At 33.9% G+C, this 19,089-nt stretch overlaps 1 protein-coding gene across 7 annotated transcripts in view; it reads right to left on the reverse strand.

Annotated features, from left to right (window-relative positions):
* The window catches only part of LOC131155781 (phospholipid--sterol O-acyltransferase), an 85,868-nt gene that overhangs the window by 24,736 nt on the left and 42,043 nt on the right, over positions 1 to 19,089 (reverse strand). For 3 of the 7 annotated variants that reach the window (XR_009136898.1, XR_009136894.1, XR_009136896.1), the window contains exons 10-16: positions 13,232 to 13,283; positions 13,019 to 13,090; positions 4,664 to 4,832; positions 3,805 to 3,909; positions 3,639 to 3,723; positions 3,471 to 3,560; positions 3,240 to 3,307 (exon numbers count right to left, since the gene is read on the reverse strand). Coding sequence is in view for 1 of the 7 variants with exons in the window: in XM_058109179.1 (XP_057965162.1) it covers positions 3,479 to 3,560; positions 3,639 to 3,723; positions 3,805 to 3,909; positions 4,664 to 4,832; positions 13,019 to 13,090; positions 13,232 to 13,283 (565 nt within the window). In the remaining 6 variants the exon portion in view is untranslated. Of the gene's footprint in view, positions 1 to 3,238; positions 3,354 to 3,470; positions 3,561 to 3,638; positions 3,724 to 3,804; positions 3,910 to 4,663; positions 4,833 to 13,018; positions 13,091 to 13,231; positions 13,284 to 19,089 lie in introns of those variants that run through there. The other 4 variants (XR_009136895.1, XR_009136899.1, XR_009136897.1 and 1 more) reach the window with 2 other exon arrangements.

Here is a 19,089-nt window from a genome sequence, read left to right on the forward strand (position 1 = left end):
TAATGACCTTGATTGTCCCATTGCTTTAAGGATAGGTAGAAGGTCATGTACTAGTCATCCAATCTACAACTTTGTCTCTTATAAAGGGTTGTCACCTAGCTTCCAAACATTTGTGGCAAATCTGAACAAAGTGCAGGTTCCTAACTCCATTCAAGAAGCCATTTCAATTCCGGAATGGAAGACTGCAGTATGGGAAGAAATGCAGGCACTAAATAAAAATGGAACTTGGGAAATTTCAGACTTACCGAGTGGGAAACATCCAGTAGGATGTAAATGGATATTCACCATCAAATACAAGGCTGATGGAAGTGTGGACAGATTTAAAGCGCAACTGGTTACAAAAGGGTTCACTCAATCCTATGGCATTGACTACCAAGAGACGTTTGCTCCAGTAGCCAAATTAAACACTATTCGGATACTACCATCATTGGCTGCCAATTTTGACTGGCCTATTCACCAACTTGATGTTAAGAACGCCTTTCTCAATGGAGACCTTATAGAAGAAGTCTACATGGACATTCCTCCTGGCTTTGAAACACAGGCAACTATGAATAAGGTATGTAAGCTCAAGAAATCCCTTTATAGACTGAAGCAATCCCCGAGAGCTTGGTTTGTCAAGTTCAACAAAACAGTGAAGAAGTATGGGTATTCTCAGTGTCAAGCAGATCACACTTTGTTTATCAAACACTCAACCGAAGGAAAATTGGCAATTATCATTGTGTACGTAGATGACATCATTTTAACAGGTGATTATGAAGACGCGTTGATCAAGCTCAAAACCTTACTTGCCAAAGAATTCGAAACCAAGGATCTTGGGAGCCTAAAATACTTCCTTGGAATGGAAGTAGCCCAGTCAAGAAAGGGAATTTCAGTGTCACAACGGAAGTATGTACTAGATCTTCCTAAAGAGACAGGATTGCTTGGGTGCAAACCGGCTGAAACACCCATGGACTCAAGTACTAAGCTTGGAGCTAATAAGGACAGTGTTCCAGTGGACAAAGGCAGATATCAAAGACTTGTTGGGAAGCTGATTTATCTCTTGCACACCAGACCTGATATTGGGTTCTCGGTTAATGTAGTCAGTCAATTCATGAATAATCTAACTGAAGAACATATGGAAGCTGTCAACAGGATACTAAGGTACCTTAAAATGACACCAGGTAAAGGCTTGTACTTTAGGAAAAACACAAGGAAAGATATTGAAGTGTTCACTGATGCTGACTGGGCTGGATCAATAACTGACCGAATGTCAACATCTAGTTATTGTACGTATGTGTGGGGAAACCTAGTAACATGGTGAAGTAAGAAACAACCAGTAGTTTCTCTAAGCAGTGCAGAAGCCAGGGAATATGGCTGGAAAGACTAATGAGGGAACTAGGAATCGTCATTTATGAACCAATGAAGGTATTTTGTGACGATCAGTCAGCTATTAACATTGCAAAGAATCCGGTGCATCACAACATGACAAAACATGTGGAGTTAGATCGCCACTTCATAAAGGAGAAAATAGAAAATGGGACAGTTAGTCTTCTGTACACGCTGACAAGTCAGCAAATAGCAGATATCCTCACTAAAGCTCTACCAAGGAAGAATTTTGAAGATTTGAGTACCAAGCTTGGCTTGATTAACATCTACGCCTAGCTTGAGGGGGGAGTGGAAATACTTGATCCCTGATTTTCAGGGATACCACTGCAGCAATTCTGATTTTATTATTAGTTGACTACGTTAATTTAGGAATAAAGAGATTCTAGAAAATTTCTGATATCTTTACTAGTTTTTTTCCTATTTTGTAGTTTCCTATATTTGGCTAGTTTCCTGATTTTGTGGTAATTAGTATCGTGTTACTGAATATAGTGAAAGGAACTTTTCTTCCTTCCATTATACACAGGTTGTACATTTATCATTAAAAAAAAATAAGAGAATTATTTTCTTCTCTAAAATCAACACTATTTGTGCCAGATCTAGCATGAAAGCAAAGTGTAGATCCAACACTCACACCGCTTGTGAATTGATATGAGTAAAGCATTTATTACAGCAAAGTGGTTTTTCTCCACTTCCAAATTCCAACGAAGCTATATTGTGACAACCAAACATAGGTGCCTATAGCTTCAAATCTGGTGTTTCATGAGCAAACTGAGCATATTAGAAATCAATTGTCATTTTGTATGTGAGAGACCTGGATATATTTGCTGTGCATGCATATCATCTGATATGCATCTTGCAAATGTACTTTTCATGGGACCCATGGATGATTGCATTAGGGCCTGTTTGGTATCATTACTGTTTTTTGTTTTTTGTTTCTAATTCTCCACAGTGAAGAAACAGATTTTAAAAACGCGTTTGATTGTGTTGTCAGTTTTCTATTTCTATTGCCGATTTTTCACTTTTTGTCAAAACACTGAAAACCAGATTTTATAGTTTTCAATTGTTTTGAAACATATTGCCAGAAATTTTAATATCTAGAAATAGTTTTTTCGAATTAAATTATTCATTTTATACACTTTCAAATTAAAATAAAAAAATAAATAATCATATGAATTTAACTATAATTAAAAGAAAAATATACAAAAATTTCAAAAAAAAAAAATAATAAAGCCAATTACAAAATACTTTTACTATTTTTTCTATAGCCATGCCCAATAAAATTTTGATTGTAAAGTAAACTTTGAAAATAGAACAATTAAGTCAAATAATTCTAATAAATTTTATTTTTATTATAGTAATTTTTTAAATGTGTATTATCTGTAATTTTATTATTTTAATCATACTTTTATAATATTATTTTATTTAAAGATAAAAATGACAATTTTTTAATTTGCAATAGTAAATGTTAACTAAACAGGTTGTTGATTTCTAATTTTTAGTTTCTGTTTCTGGTTTTTAGTTTTCATTTCTCTAATTTTTGATAGTGATACCAAACAACCCCTTAATCTGCAAAAGCTTGGACTTTGATATCTACAATCCAGCTTGAGGGGAAGTGTTATGCGATTAAGCTTTAACAGGTACTTCGTAATTTCTTGATCTCTTAAACATAAATACGTGTCAGAGTTTGTTATTTTATATCTATATATATAGTATAATTTCATTTTTTTTAGATGAAAGAAAACTATTAAACAAAGAAGAATAGTATAACAAGAAGAAGGCAATCCTCCCAAGGAAACAAGAACCAAAAATAAATCAAGAAAAGTAAGCTCAACAAAAAGAACTCTCTAATCATGCTGGGTACAAGAGATACACACCCCCTTGAAGAAACCAGCAGCAGAAGACCATAGGGAAGCAAGGAAAACTAGACTCTCCCACAGAGCAACTGCAAAGGCAAGAAACACCCCGTCAATCTGCACATTCTTCTCCAACTAGAAGCACAAAACCAAATGGAAAAAATTAAAGAAGAATTTCTAGCTCTACCCATGACTACTAGAGTACATCTTAGAGACAAGAGTGGGGCATAGAATAAAAGGAAAAATTACTACCTTGAAATCTATAAATAACTCAAAAGCATATGAGCTGAAGAATTCTTTAATCTACAGCTCTGTCCTAGGTGAACATCTCCAAAGACATACCTGCATCACCACACAGCAAGTGAAACGGGTAACAGTAGAGTTTGTCAGAAAATAAAGTTGAAAGGAAAAGGATATAACCTGTATTCACAGTATTCAGGCCATGCACACCGAGCTTTTCCATAATCCCAGTAACACTCCTCATTCCTTAGAGGTCCACGCTTTGCTATTACACACAAAAATTTACAAATGAATGCATTTTCTAACAACCACAATCACCATAACAGCAATAGCAACAGTAATTCACCTTTTGTAACAAATTTTGATTTTGCATCAGGATGAATATCATGCCACAACTGGAGCCACAACTCCCGCATCAGAGCTGGGGTTCTAACAATGTTCCTATGAGAACCTACATGAAATTTGATGTGAGGAACTTCCAAAAAAAATAAAGATATCCAACTAATAATACAGATAATTAAAACAAAAAAATTGAATTTCAGCAATATTCCCTTTTCATCCAGATCAAGAAAAAGGAAATAAACATAAAAAATGATTCAAAACAGGCAAATTTTGCCTCTTTAGGTACAATTAATAACCAATTGACCATAGGACTAGAAGAAGGCATCATCTCTCCAATTTCTTATACGTGTGAGAAGCAATCAGTCGATACAGGGTAACCAGAAGTAGGAAAAACAGAACGGTTCTTCAAGTTCTGTTTTATGCAGCTAAAGATAAATATCAAATTTAGGTTGTTCAGTTATCAATTTTAATTATCCAGGTATCCCTTTCATCATCAAAATAGCCTTACGGTTTTAAATAGCTAAAAATATACATCAGATTTATGTTGTGTGGTTATCGATCTTTGAGTTTTTGCTTTTTCTTCTATTTTCTTTGAGGATGCCTTGTCCTAATTGTATCATATCTCTCTCTTCTCTTAATAAATTTTTGTTGTTAATACATACATACATATACATGCACGTACATACGTACATAGACATACGTACATATATATATATGTATCCAGGTATCTCATTCATCATCCAACATAGCTAAAGTTTTATTTCCTGGATGTTCTAATAAATAATATCTTTCCAGTATAAAAATAAAAATAAAAATAGATGTTTCCTGCCTTAATCTATGAGCACTAGAACAATGTCACGTACCTTTATCAAACTCCCAAACAGCTGTCCTCTTTCCCGGAATACTTTCAGAATCTTCATAGTACGTTATGTATTTAACCCTAGGAGACCGTGTCATGTTGGGAACTATATCTGCTTCATGCTGATGTTCTACATTTAGTTCCACTTGCACATCAGACCCATCGTGCTCTGACTGCAGTTTCAGAAGAACAACTAAGCAATCCAAACTCTCTTAAAGTTACATTCCCAATATAAAAAAACACATCAATGCGATATTTGGACAAGAGTTACACCAAGCAGCAGGTGCTATTTTTCCTGTATGAATCATTAAGAAGGTAAGGACCAAGTATGCATAAAGCATGTTGTTACCCCATAGTTTCCTCCTGGTTTTGACGATAACAAAAAATTGTGGTTATCGTAATGATTGTGCTAAGTGTTATTGTTCTAGTTATAAATATAAGCAGGTGCCCAGGTCAGAGCTTAAAAGAATTGAAGTTCAACATGCGAAGAATATATTTTATTAAATTGCCAATATAATTTGAACATTTTTTTGCCTTGATCAGAATAGTGAGCAAGCTCATTGTGAAAAAAAAAGAGAATTTTCAAAGAATCAAATGAGCTGGCATGTGTACACAAGTAGACTCATGCATAAAGCATTAAATGAACATTATGGTTGAAGCATTAATTGGATATCCAACTGGAGGAATAATTAAAGATTCCCAAGGTGTAATGAATATCTTTGATTTTGCACTCATTCGGTCATTCCAAAATAAATTCAAATTGAATATCATGTAGATATATGATGATCTGATGGAGATTGCTGCAATCAATGATTTATCAATTTTTTACAGTGGTTAGAAGTATTTGAATTCTCCAATAGTCAGAATCTGAAGTTTCATACAGCTAGTTGCGAAACAATAGGTTCATATTCCTACTTAAAGCAGGTTAATTCTACAAACCCACAAAAAAAAAAAAAAAAAATGAGCCAATTAAATTGAGACTTAATCTAATATCCATTCTTTAGTTGGAAATTGAACAGAACTTCTACATCAAACATGGTTTCGTCGTACAAATTTTTTTATCCTGAGGGTGTGATCCTTGAAATTGAGGTGAGAATCCATGAGAGAGGACCATTTGTCATATTTGAGTGTGTGGAAACTATTGTGGATTTTAAATTTTAGTAGAAAAGGGTTGATCTTTGCCTATTGTGGGACCCTATTGTTAATTGCTATGTGCTGAAAGCTTGATCTTCACCTGTGAAGGAGGTTGTTAGTCGAACTCAAGGAAGAGCCGTTGATGCAGGGGCAGCATCAAGGTTCTGCAGCCATGGAGAAATTAGAAAAGGAAGGGGAAGGGAGGAGATAGCAAGGGGGGAAACTCACATTCAATTCCAATTCAAATTCATCAACAACTCCCTACAACATGACTTTCACACACTATTTATAAGAAAGCCTCTTCACATGAAATTACATATAAACCCCTAAAACTACATTACATTACAAACATACCCCTAGAATACACAAACACTACAAACAAGTCCCCAAAATACACATAATGCTATACTAATTAAATTATACACATAATAAACTAATAAATAAACCCAACAATTCCTTGACCCAACTCTTCTTGACTATTCTCCAGCAAGGATATTCCCAAGTCTTGCTTCTTGTCCTACATCAGCATTGAGCAGTAGATGTAGGCGCCATGGCCAGCCAAAGCCAAACCACTATAAATTTGCATGTCGCTCTCTCTTTCCTATATTTTATATTTACATGTGTTTATTGTGTCTTGATTAAACTGCTTAATTAATCGTTCGCAATTTAATATCCATTTGGAGTTCTGAGGCTTAATTTGAGATGACCCAATTCACATCCTCTGACATTGCCATTTGGACAAAAAGATATACATGCAAAGTGTGAAAAGTACCCAAAAAAAACAAAAAAAAAAAAAATACCAAAGCCTCCTAAAATTCTTGACACTCAACATGAATGAGGCTTAAACACCATCCCTCTGCATCAACTAAAGGGGGAAAAAACAGACACATAAGATTGAATGAAATCTAAAATTTCAAGGAATACTTCAAAAGTACAGAATTTTGATGCTACTTTTGATGTTGATTTCAATTTTAGAACTGACAGAAATCATCGTCAAATTAAAAAATGATAGAAATTACTGCCAAACATTGAATTTTTTATGTGCAACTCTATGAAATGTTGAAAATAAAGTAATGAATGATTTTTTAAATTAAAATAATATGACTAAAAGACACAATTGACAAGTATTTGATGCGTATGGTGCAATAATTGCATTAAAGAGGACATATTAAGAGTATCGACTAATAAAAATACAATCACATGTAAACCAAATCTGAGATTGCAAGCCATTTAGGCACAAAAGACATCTGTGCCTAATTTCGTTTGGGGTAAATTAATAACTGGTTGCTCTTGTCCAAGCTCTTAATCTTAAATTTTGATTTATATAATTTCTTTGGCAACTTTAAGAAAAAATGATTCATGTTTTTGCTCGATTAATTTGTCAATTTATTACTTTTCACAAGAGGAAGCAATGTGTCATCAGGACCCTTCTCTGAAGCAATCTTCTGAAAATCAGACCAGACTGACAGTAAGAATGGTCTGACTAAGAACTGGACCCACAGAAGATCAGGTTCCTAAAACTAAAAATATAAGAGCCAATTAAAACTTAATTGGAACCATAAAAAACCAGTAAAAATCAGACCAGCTTAACCATTTTTAAATATTTTTATCAAATCTGCTCCTACATAGTGATCAGCAAGAATGGCGCGATCTCTTGGGCCAGGATTGCTGAAGAAATTCAATGACTTCACATCAGCTTTTGCAATGCTGGAGATCTTAGTAGTGAGAGAGATTTGTAACATATGGATATGTGAAACTGCTGGAAAAGAATATGAGTGGACATGGGTTTTATAAAAGTATATAAAAACAAATGTGTTTGTGCAATGTTATGCTAACATCACAGCTAAATGTCTCGAGTCAGACCAGCCAAAGGCCCCAGCAAAAGCATACCCCCAGCAGCAGAGTGGTCCAATTTCTTTAAAAAAAAAAAATGTTGCTTCAGAACCCAGTTGAGCTTCAAGATGATTTTCTATTTTTAAACATAAAGTAATATTACAAAAATGTCTTAAGATTCTGAAAGGAACCACATGTATTATTGGCAACATGAAATTTTGATAGGCTAAACAAACTCAAAATTGGATGAATTTCAGAAAACATGTGGAGGAGGCATCAATGTCTTCTTTGGGTTGGGGGGGAGGGGAGTTTGATGGCCAAAGCTGGTGTAAATTAGCCATTACAAATAACCAGTTCTGCTCACTTCTCCCTGTCTTCCTTAGCCCAAGATTGTAATTTGTAACACAAGCTTTCAAACAGTGCCTTGTTTGTCAAATTTAGCTCAGAAAGACGCAACAAGAGCTGTACAAAAGTAGGAATTATGGCAAAGGAAAAATAACAAAATAATGTGAATAGTAATGTGGAAAATCCATATTTGGATGCACATTAAGGAGGCTCCCTCGTTTTTTTCCTCTTTTCCCAAGGGAATGTATCCAGAAGGGTCCTTGAAGACAACATTTCCTTTATTGTTTTGGAAAATTATGGAAACTGAAATAAAATTCAATGTCCAATTTGAAATTTCTAGAAAAATGTCAACAATTTTGAGGCAAAATTCAGCATTTGGGCGTTGAAGTACTCATGGACTGCCCTTTAATATTTCATTTTCATGCACATTTTATTTTTTCATAAATTATAGAGTAGACCTGAGCAATGGGCAGGATGAGCCAGGCTAAAGCATAGGATTCTAGGATCAAGAGAATTTTACTCAAGCTAGGCCTGAGCATCGATCCACTGCCTGCTCCGAGCCTCCGACTACCAGACCCATACACAGAAAAAGTGTGACTAGACCCCTCATACACACAAAAACAAACCAATGCTCCCATAACACCTAGAATTCACCAAGTTCAGTGACATTTTTCTTATGGGGCCCATGTGGTACTACAAAAAATAATAATTTTTGACCACCAAATTTAAATTTCATCTCACTCTAACTTGCCAACCAAATTTGAGCATAATCCTGTAATGAGTAGATCCCAGTCAGTGCAATCAAAACATTACTTCAATTTTATATTTTTTAAAATATTTTTTTAAATACTCTATGTTTGACCACCTTGATTGAGGACAAGACAGCATAGGGTGGGCCCAAATTTGACCGACAATCTAGCACGAGATGAACTTTCAACGCAACAGTAAAGATCACTTTTGGTGGCCTCATGTGGGCACATCAAGTCATCAAACTTCTTCAGAATGCTAAATATTACTTGGTTTTCTTTTAATAAATGCAACATACAGTTTTTTTTCTTCAAGATTTGATTCTTCCAATGGATACTTGGATTCATATATGAAATAATAATAGATCAGATCTAGGAATTGGAGTCGTAAGAGTAAAAGATGAAAGTGCCCCCATTGGTTGTTGGGTCCACCAATCTCTTGTTGAACTTGGCCTGCCACCTGTTGGGCTTGATTTACCTCTTTGGCATATTGTGAGTGGGACTGGTGAAGTTTGGGGAATTCACAGCATAGGTGGTGGTGGCATTTGGCATATAGTACCTCAAAAATGACGAAAGAGGTGCCCTCATTGGGTGTTGGGTCTCACCAACCACTTGTTGAGCTTGCCCAAACGCATCCTGATTGTTCACAACAACCATACACGTGAGACTGGTAGCAGTGGCGGATCAGCAGGAAGGGAGAGCTAAAGGTGGCAACTGCCCCCGTTAACCTCCAAATTTTTCTAATATTGTTGTAATTTAGATTCTTATTGAGATTAGGCAGCACAATAAAAGAAATGTATCATAAAGCATCTTATAGAAAATGTTTAAAATATTCTTTTACTCATTTCTCTAGCATTAAACACTACTACAACCCCAATGCTTCTTCAAATCTCAAAAATTTGATTCACATAATTTTTTTTTAAAACAAAAAGAATTGTATTAGAAGAGAGAAGAATGTAGTAATGTACAATAGAAAAGGAAAAAACAAGGAGAATAAGAAATCCTCCTTTTACAACAATTAAACCTGCTACAAGATCATAGAAAAACTAAATGAATCAAGGAAGCAGAGCCAACCAATCCAAGTCTTCCAAAAACACATGACAAAAAAGACTTGCCAACACCCACAAGACGTAATATGTTAGTCGTGGCCAAAGCAATATGTTAGATAAACCACTCTACTCTAAAGCAATCTGTTAGTAGTGGCCATAATTTTGATGATTCTAGCATTCCTCTCTAACCAAACACACTAAATAATAGCCATTCCAGTGTACTGCCACAGAGCTTTCCTATCCTTTCCCTTGCCAAATCCACTGAACATAATAATATAAAAAACCTTCAATATGGAACCCAGTTTTCACCAAATATACCAAATAATTTATTCCAAACAGACAAACTGAAAGGGTAATGAAAAAACAAATGTGACCAATTCTCCCCACTCCTCAGACAAAGGACATAAACATCAGGTGACAGGGACTTATTAGGCTTTCCCTTTTGAAGAAAAGTTTTCACTTAGTATTGCAATCCAAATAAAGGCTTTTAGATTTGAGGGAACTTTAGCTTTCCAAATAAAAAAAATAAAATAAAATAAAGCAAAAGGGTCTGCATTACAGTAACAAGTCAGATAGGAAAAAAAGGATTTACAAGAGAATTCCCACAAAGGATCTAAGCTCCAAACCCTTTTATCATTCCCTAAATGAACATGAAAAGAGTTGAGCAAACTGCTAAAAAGAGTCAACTCATTTTTATTATTATTATTATTTTTTTTTTGTAGCAGAATAAGATGAATTCATTAGAAGAGCAAGATTACACAAAAAGAGTCAACTTATTAATCTATGCCTCATTAACATTTCTGCCCAAAATGGAAGTCCCAAGAATGGCAATACTCTTGCAGAAGTAGAAAAGAAAAAATTGGTTATCATGAAAATTTGATAACAGAATGAGATGAGAATATGCAAGAACCAAAGGCAATGAAGAGTTGATGCACCATAGTTTCTCCTTTGCTTAATTATTAATATTTTAATAAATTCTCCATGTATGCAATATTTAGTTTTCCCACATCCAGAGTTATTAAAACAACAATATAGATTTTCCACCTTTCTTGAGGGTTTGTATCCCCATTGTTTCAAGGGCTTCAGGAAGGCAATTTTTTTTTTTAATTTTTGCATTCATTTGATATGCTAGTAATGTGTCACATTAGTTGCATCATTGCATGAGATTGCAAATGGTAATATTGTTAAAAATATTTTATAATTCTTAATAAAGTGTAGGCATATTTTCAAAACAAATTGATAATATATTGTCATAATATAGTTTACAAATATAAAAGTAAGAAAAATAAAATTTATTTATGAAATTGTTTGATATTATAAAACACAATCATAGACATAAGATACTATTATGACACCACGTAGATATAATGTGAAGAAAAAACTAAAAAGTATAGGATATGATATGATAAGCCATTCGAATTAAAATTAAATATTAAATTTTAATATTTGCATAACACTATAGAAAAAAAAAAAAAAAAGGGACACGCACAAACACATTTTTTTTCATTCTTTTAATAAAAATCTCAATATATGACTTATTTCAATGAAAATATTAATAAATTTATTGCAATTTCTAAATTGTGATGTGCAACCTAAAATATTTATTTGCTTGCTTGATCAATTAATGAGTTTTTCAATTTCAAGTAAATTTAAAATTATTACTTGGGGTACTTCTGTGCGTATAATGTTGTCTAAAATTTGACTTTAGAAGTAATGTTTTAATTTATCTAAATGATGTTAGGCAATTCATAATAAGTTTAGAAGGCTGTAGAAGAATTTAACCTATTTTATTTTGGGATAAACCTTTTATTTAGAACTTATAATACCATTATTTTATTTTATTTTTTGTTTTTGAAAAAAATAGAAATTCACTAAGAAGAAAGAAGGTCCATGATCGCATAAATTGGCGAAAAAGGATTCATATAACCGACCCCACTTAGTGGGACTAAGGCTTGGTTTTTTTGTTGTTGTTGTTGTTACTAAGAAGAAAGAAGAGTTTACAAGGGACATCAAAGAATATATCCTTTTCTTTAGTCGAATGATTTTTTTAAGGAGCAAAACTTCACCGATTTAAAATAAAATATTTAAATGTAAATTAATCTATTTTTTCTTAAATTTAGTTTTTTTTCAGAAACAATAGTAGATAATATTAATTTTTTTCTACAAAATAGTTTCAAACATGTAATTTATCCCAAATATATTTTATAAGTGTAGACTATAGTGTTATCTAATTTTGGTTTAATGTATTTTCTTTAGGAATGATTCGTTTTACTTTTAAAAGATAAAATATTTTTTCCATGAAATAATTTATCTTATCTGTACCTTTATTAACTTATAGTATAGATGTCAATATAGTTATGTATACATTTTTTAAAATTATATATATTTTTAAATCAAATGATAGTTTTTCTTTTATGTTCAAGAAATGACTTCTACATTTTAAATGCAATTTTTTATCTAATTTTGGTTGAATTAACTTTCTATATATGGTTTATAAATTTGCTTCTTCCTCAATATTTGGTCTAACTGTCAAAATATAAGGATAATTTTGTACACAGAATAATTTATACTATTCATACTTCCATAGTATAGAAATTTATTTCTTTTAGCAATGTTTGACTACTACAAATTTTTGGTCTTTCAAAAAATAAGGATATTTTTTTTTTAAAAAAATGATTTACACAATTCGTATTTTTATGTGAAAAATTCATTTGGAATGTGAAGCTTGAATCTTATGGCCCTTTTACTCCTACAGGTTGGGTTTGGAATAGGGTGATCGTTCTCACTTAGCTTTTGTGTTATGAATGGCTTTTCTAAGGGAGGTTTTCTGAAAAGACACGCAGAGATTGGAAAATTCTGCTTCATAGATCTTGTGGTGTTGTTTGGTTTTTAGTCTCATTTTCTTCTTCCTTTTGTTCCTTTGATGGATTCCTTGTAATCCTCTTTGTATCCCCACTCTTACTTGTCCTAATAATGTTTTTGCTTATAAAAAATAAATAAATAAACAACATAGATTTATAGGATTGCACAGTTCACATAAATATGCACCAGCAGTGTTCCTATATTCCAAATGCCCATAGAACAAGCTTATTCATTTCATATTATAGAAATAAGTAAGACCATGCACCATGCATCTTCTATAGGCTTGCAGCTGCATTTAGAAAAGCACATGTTTCTGGTAAACAAATAAAAACTAGTTCAGGAATAAGAAGGGGGGCACTTGAATATAGTTTACAGCATTGACTAAAATACCAGTGGAGCCCTTGTTATGTTCACTTTTGGTCCAAGCCAGTTTTTGCACCAAGATAGAGAATGGTAAGGTACCTGAAAAGAGAATTGTCTATATCTAATGAAGTATTCCATGAATGCAATTCAAAGTAGGTTCCAATAAGGAAACTGAAGTGCTAGAACATGAATATTCATATACTTGAAAGCCCAATAACATGTATCATGTCCTTAGCATACCGTCTCATCCCCACTTGCAGCTCCAGAGTTCCCTTCAACAAGATTCCCAGACCTGCAAGCAAGAAATATGTATTGAAGAGTTCACATAGAGCCTGAAACAGCTTGAGTAAACTTGGCATGGTGATAATGCTCAACTAAAATTGTAAGCAAAGATAAATACAGCTGTTCCAGCACTACCTGAAGACTTTTCCTTAGTATAAATACTGGCTTGGGCTTTGCCAAGCTAGATCAGGGCCTTGCCTGTGATCACTTGTCTTGAGCACATTGAATGGGTAACAGCAGTGAAAATACGATTGCAAATTTTATTCTTTGAGTAGGATATTGCCTTGGTGAAAGAGGAAGTAAAGCACTTCAGTCAAAATGATGTTTCATATTGCTAGAGTAGGAATCGCATACAGCTCTTTGGGGGAGTGGGGGGTGATGAGTGTTCATCAATCTTGTAAAACTCGCTAGCTACTGTAAACAAGTTTAGCCTACCAGCCTTCCTTGCTATCATTGCTTTCGGAGGACTGAAAAATGAATTACATTGTCTCATGGGGCAGCAGATTTCCAGGGCCACAACGAACCACCCCTTCCTTAATCTGCCTCAAGTATGATGGAGTCAAGCCCGTGTGGAGACAAGACTACTCCAAGTCATATCCAGCCGTACTCATCCTCAACCATGGAAACACTCCAATGTCCAATTCAGTGGCCAAGTCTCACAGAACAACAACCCTTGTCCCAGTTGAGATTGTCAGTGAGGATCTATGGTTCAAACAACAAGGGTGTTAAACTCACAATCCATCAGCACTGATGGTAACTCTCATCCCCATGGTTTTAAATAACGGCCGTTACGTAGCGTAACGGCCGATACGTAACGGAAATCGGAAGCCCCGAAACCGATACGGGCCGATAATGCGGTTCGGAAAAAATTCACGGCCGTAACGGCCGTTACGGAGGCGTAACGGCACGTAACGGCCGATTCTCCAACGTTACACTTCGTAACGTCCGTTACGGACCGTTACATGGCCGACAGTCGCAGATTCGCTGAAGGATTTCTGCTGCAGGCAGCAGGCAGCAGCGCTGCTTTCCCCCTCCCCAGTCCCCACACTCATCTGCCATTCAAAGGGTAAAATGGAAAGTTACAAACTGACCTTGAAAATTTGTTGGCGCCTGGCGGAAGCAATAAGAAGGCTTCGAAGCCTGAGAGTGAGCACACCGAGGCTACCGAGCAGATCTACTCATCTTGCAGTTCCAGCAACTTGGCGAGTCACCAGCGACGGCGAAAGGTCTGCAGCAGCTCCGCCAGTCGTCGCAGTCGGCACCTTCCTCCGCCAGTCATCGCAGTCGCCACCAGCCAGCCTCTCGTTTTAAGCTTCGGAGGCTCGGAGCTTGGCGTCATCTCTGCTTTGTGCTTCGCAGTTCGCAGCCTTCGCTCCTTCGAGCTCCCTCGAATCCCTCCCCTCTCTCGGTCTGAGTCGACTACCAGGCCCAGCGTATGAGACACTCTAACACTAACACTCAACACCCACAGCACTTTTCATTATGTTTTTTTTTTTTTAAATTATATTTTGTTGTTCACAGCACTTTTCATTCTGTTTTTTTTTTTTAATTATATTTTGTTGTTCCCACAGCACTTTTCATTATGTTTTTTTTTTTTTTAAATTATATTTTGTTGTTCCCACAGCACTTTTCATTCTGTTTTTTTTTTAAATTATATTTTGTTGTAAAATAGGTTTGTTAAATTGAATTAAAAAAAAAAAGTAATTTAATAGAGTAAAAAATTAGAAATCATTAATAATTATGTAAAATAAAATTTTCTTAATTTATAAATATTTTAATTGTATTATATTTTTTGAAAGATAATTATGAAAATTAATTCCATGACATAGCAAGCAATTATTAATAGTATATAATTAATATTTTTTAAGGTTAGTAAATAATTAATATTTACCAATAATAATTGAAGCCTTTTTTATAATAATATTTGAATATCAATAATCCACTACTGCATTCACCATCTAAACAAAGCATTAAAATAATGTATGTACACAAGACATCCATGTGATGGCATTTTATATTATCTAGGCTTAATTGAGCTATATTTTTCACCATTCTTAAAGAATTCTAAGGAATACTCTGCACAATTATTATAATATTTAGTCTTAGGATTTGCCAAATTCTAAGGAATACTCTGCACAATTATTATAATATTTAGTCTTAGGATTTGCCAAACTTATAGAAATAAAATTAATTCATGGCACCAATTGGCTAACATACTATTTATGTCAGCTGGACAAAGTGGTTATTTTGATAAAGAAGATATCATATTCACTCCCATCTATTGAAAAAATATTGAATAATGTTCATATTATAAAATAAAAAAAATTAAATAACATCTGTCACCCATTTTATGTTACATGTGTATCTACTTGCCATTTCTTGAGTAGGGTGACCCTGTTTATTAATATTTTTTAAGTTTTAATACATCATTTTGACCTTAAATTTAAAATTAGGTAAAATAAATGTTTACATCTATTTTTTGTTTTTAGTTATCAAATAAAGTAAAATTTGATAACTTAATAATAAAAAAATTAACCTAATAGTTAATACATTAATAAATCTGATTTTTACTAATTACTACTGGAATTTATAGAAAAATTTAATTTTAATCCATATACTGAGAAAATGCTTAAAAAATTAAATAGTCAATTTGTAATGTATGGATCTCTATTTGTGATGCTATGATGTATATGAAAGTAGAGCAAAAATCTTTTTCACGTGTTAATTTCTTATAGTTATAAATGAAAATAAAATCAAGCTATGAAAAATAATGAAAATATCTTTTTAAAGATAAAGGAATATATTTTTGTAATAAAATATCTAATATTTTATAATTTTGTTTATTTAAATATAAAAATAATAAACATTACTTATTATTTTTAATCAAATATTATACTTTATTTTTACGTAATAAGTATTTAAAATTAGGACTATTTAGTACTTATTATTTAATATTTACTAAATTACTAATTATATTATTCCTGTCATTGTAGAAAGGTTGTAACTTTGTATTTTCTTTATATTTTGTGTAGAGATCATCAAATTAAGTCTATCAATATGTCACGTGATAGAGGAAATGAAAACTTACCTAGTGAGGATATTGGATGGCATTTTGGTACTGCGGTAGACGGTAATAGACATGTTATTATGTGTAAGTTATGTGGGAAGATAATCAAAGGGGGCATTACACGCTTGAAACAACACTTGGCACATAAAAAGGGTCAAGTAGCTGGATGCTCAAATGTGACCACACAAGTAAGAGAACAAATGATGAAACATCTACAACAGTATGCTGAGAAGAAAAGAGATAAACAAAAAAGGCAAGAAGAAGCAGAATCCCAAATTAGAGGAGATTTTGAGAATTTGAGCGATGAAGAAGACTTAGAAGAAGAAAGTATGAGATTTGCTCGACAAGAAAGCATGCGATCACAACAACAATGGGAAGAAAGACAAAGATTTCGAGCAAGAACAACTGGAAGGGGTAATATTTATGAAGAGGGAGGTGGCTCTGGCAGTGGTGCTACCAGTGGTTTCAATAGAGCAGGAGCTCGATCTTATAGTGGTCGAGAAGCTAGAGGTAGTGGACGACAATGGATCAATCCTGATGCCCCTGAAGCTAGACTAAAGGCAATGGATCCTATTTTAGAAAGAAGCAAGAGTGCGAAACAACCAAAACTCAACACAAAGTTACTGAAAGGTTTAAGAAGTAAATTAGGAAAAGCGGTTGGAAAATTCCTAATTTATAATCGAATTCCAGCGAATGTAGCTGACTCTCCATTTATGCAACCTATGCTTGATATTGCTGCAGAGGTTGGAAAGGGGGTGAAGGGTCCATCACCCTATGAGATATCTGAAATTTATTTGGAGCAAGAGTATCAAGAAATGAAAAATTATATAGCTTCTTTTGCTGGAATTTGGAAGGAAAGAGGTGTAACACTTATGTGTGATGGTTGGTCAGGACCAACTAGAAAACACATTATAAACTTTTTAGTTTATTGCGATAGAGGCACCGTGTTTCACAAATCAGTTGATGCCTCTGATGTGCCAAGCAGAACAGCTGAATATTATTTCAGGTAATTTTCTAATTTTAATTGTATATGCAAATAGTATTATGGACTTGCATGTTTTTAATTAAATAGTAGTAATTATTGAATCTATAATTTCATTTCAGATTAATGGATGAGGTGGTTGAAGAAATTGGAGAGGAGAATGTTGTTCAAGTAGTGACTGATAATGAAGCTGCAATGAAGGCAGGAGGAAAATTATTGATGCAGAAGAGGCCCAATCTCTATTGGACAGCATGTGCAGCTCATTGCATAGACCTTATTCTTGAAGATATTGGTAAGAAAAGTAACGTGAAGAAGGTCTTAGAAGATGCAAGAACAATAACCTCATTTATTTACAACCACACATGGACAGTGAATTTCATGAAGAAATTCACAAATAATAGAGAGTTACTTCGCCCTGCCATCACTCGATTTGCCACAAATTTCATTGCTTTGGAGACTATTGTCAGGCATAAACAAGCACTAAGGGAAATGTTTACATCTGATGCTTGGAAAAAGAATGGCAAAATCAGGCCCAGCATATGATTCGAAAAAAATTATCTTAGGCAAAGAGTTTTGGCAAAAGGCCTCTGATATAATTAAAGTGCAAGAACCCTTGGTGAAAGTTCTTAAATTGGTTGATGGTGATGAAAAACCAACCATGGGCTTCATATACGAGGCAATTGATAGGGCGAAGTTGGCCATTCAAAAAGATTGCCGGTTTTACAAAGATTATTGGAAAATTATTGACAACCGGTGGAGTTTTCAGTTGCACCAAGATTTGCACGCTGCTGGTAAGTGTAAATCAAATACAATTTCTCATTATTTTAACTTTTAAATTATGCATAGTTGCATTAGAAAACTATTGATTAATATGTTTCTAAATTTAATTGTAGGGTATTTTTTGAACCCACAATTTCTTTATGGTGCCCCACCCTCTCCTGAAGTTGCTAGAGAAGTCATGGATGGAGTTAAAAAAGTGATAACCAAGTTGGTACCCGATATAGATACTCAAATTCGGGCTATTAATCAAGTAAGTATTGGTTCCATTAAATTGAATAATGAATTGTTCTAGTATTCTGTAATACTTTCAAGAATAATTATTAATACATCTAATTAATTAATTTTATTTCACAATCATCCTTTTTTAGTTGTTGCTATATCGAGATAGGCAGGAGACTTTTGGAACCCCATTGGCTCAAAGGGCAGTGAAACAAACAAATCCTGGTAAATATGACTATATAGCTAAATAATGGAAAATTACTCTATTTTCTCTCTTTGTGTTCAAATTTGACTTTTGAAATACGCTATACTAATATAAAACTCTTTTTAATTATTAATGCAGCTGAATGGTGGATTCATTATGGCTTGTGTGCTCCTGAACTCCAAAGAATAGCAATTAGAGTTCTTAGCCAGACCACATCAGCTTCGAACTGTGAGCGTAATTGGAGCACCTTTAGCCTCATCCATACGAAAACAAGAAATAGATTAAAGTACATGAGACTACAAAAACTTGTTTTCGTACATTACAACATGAGGTTAAAGTTAAGACGTACAATGAGAAGAAGCCAACGAGAAATTGAAGAGGGTTTCAATCCTATCAATTTGGACTACATTTTCGAAGAAGATGATCCTTTAAGTCAATGGTTAGAGGAGAGAGAGACACCACTACTCGACGGTCAGGACAATTCAAATTGGTTAAATGAAGAGGTTGGTGGTACTACAGAAGGAGGTGATCAACCACCAATAAACGCGCATGATGATTCAAGT

The sequence above is a fragment of the Malania oleifera genome, chromosome 5 (genome assembly GCF_029873635.1).
Source record: "Malania oleifera isolate guangnan ecotype guangnan chromosome 5, ASM2987363v1, whole genome shotgun sequence".
Classification (NCBI taxonomy): Eukaryota; Viridiplantae; Streptophyta; class Magnoliopsida; order Santalales; family Ximeniaceae; genus Malania; species Malania oleifera.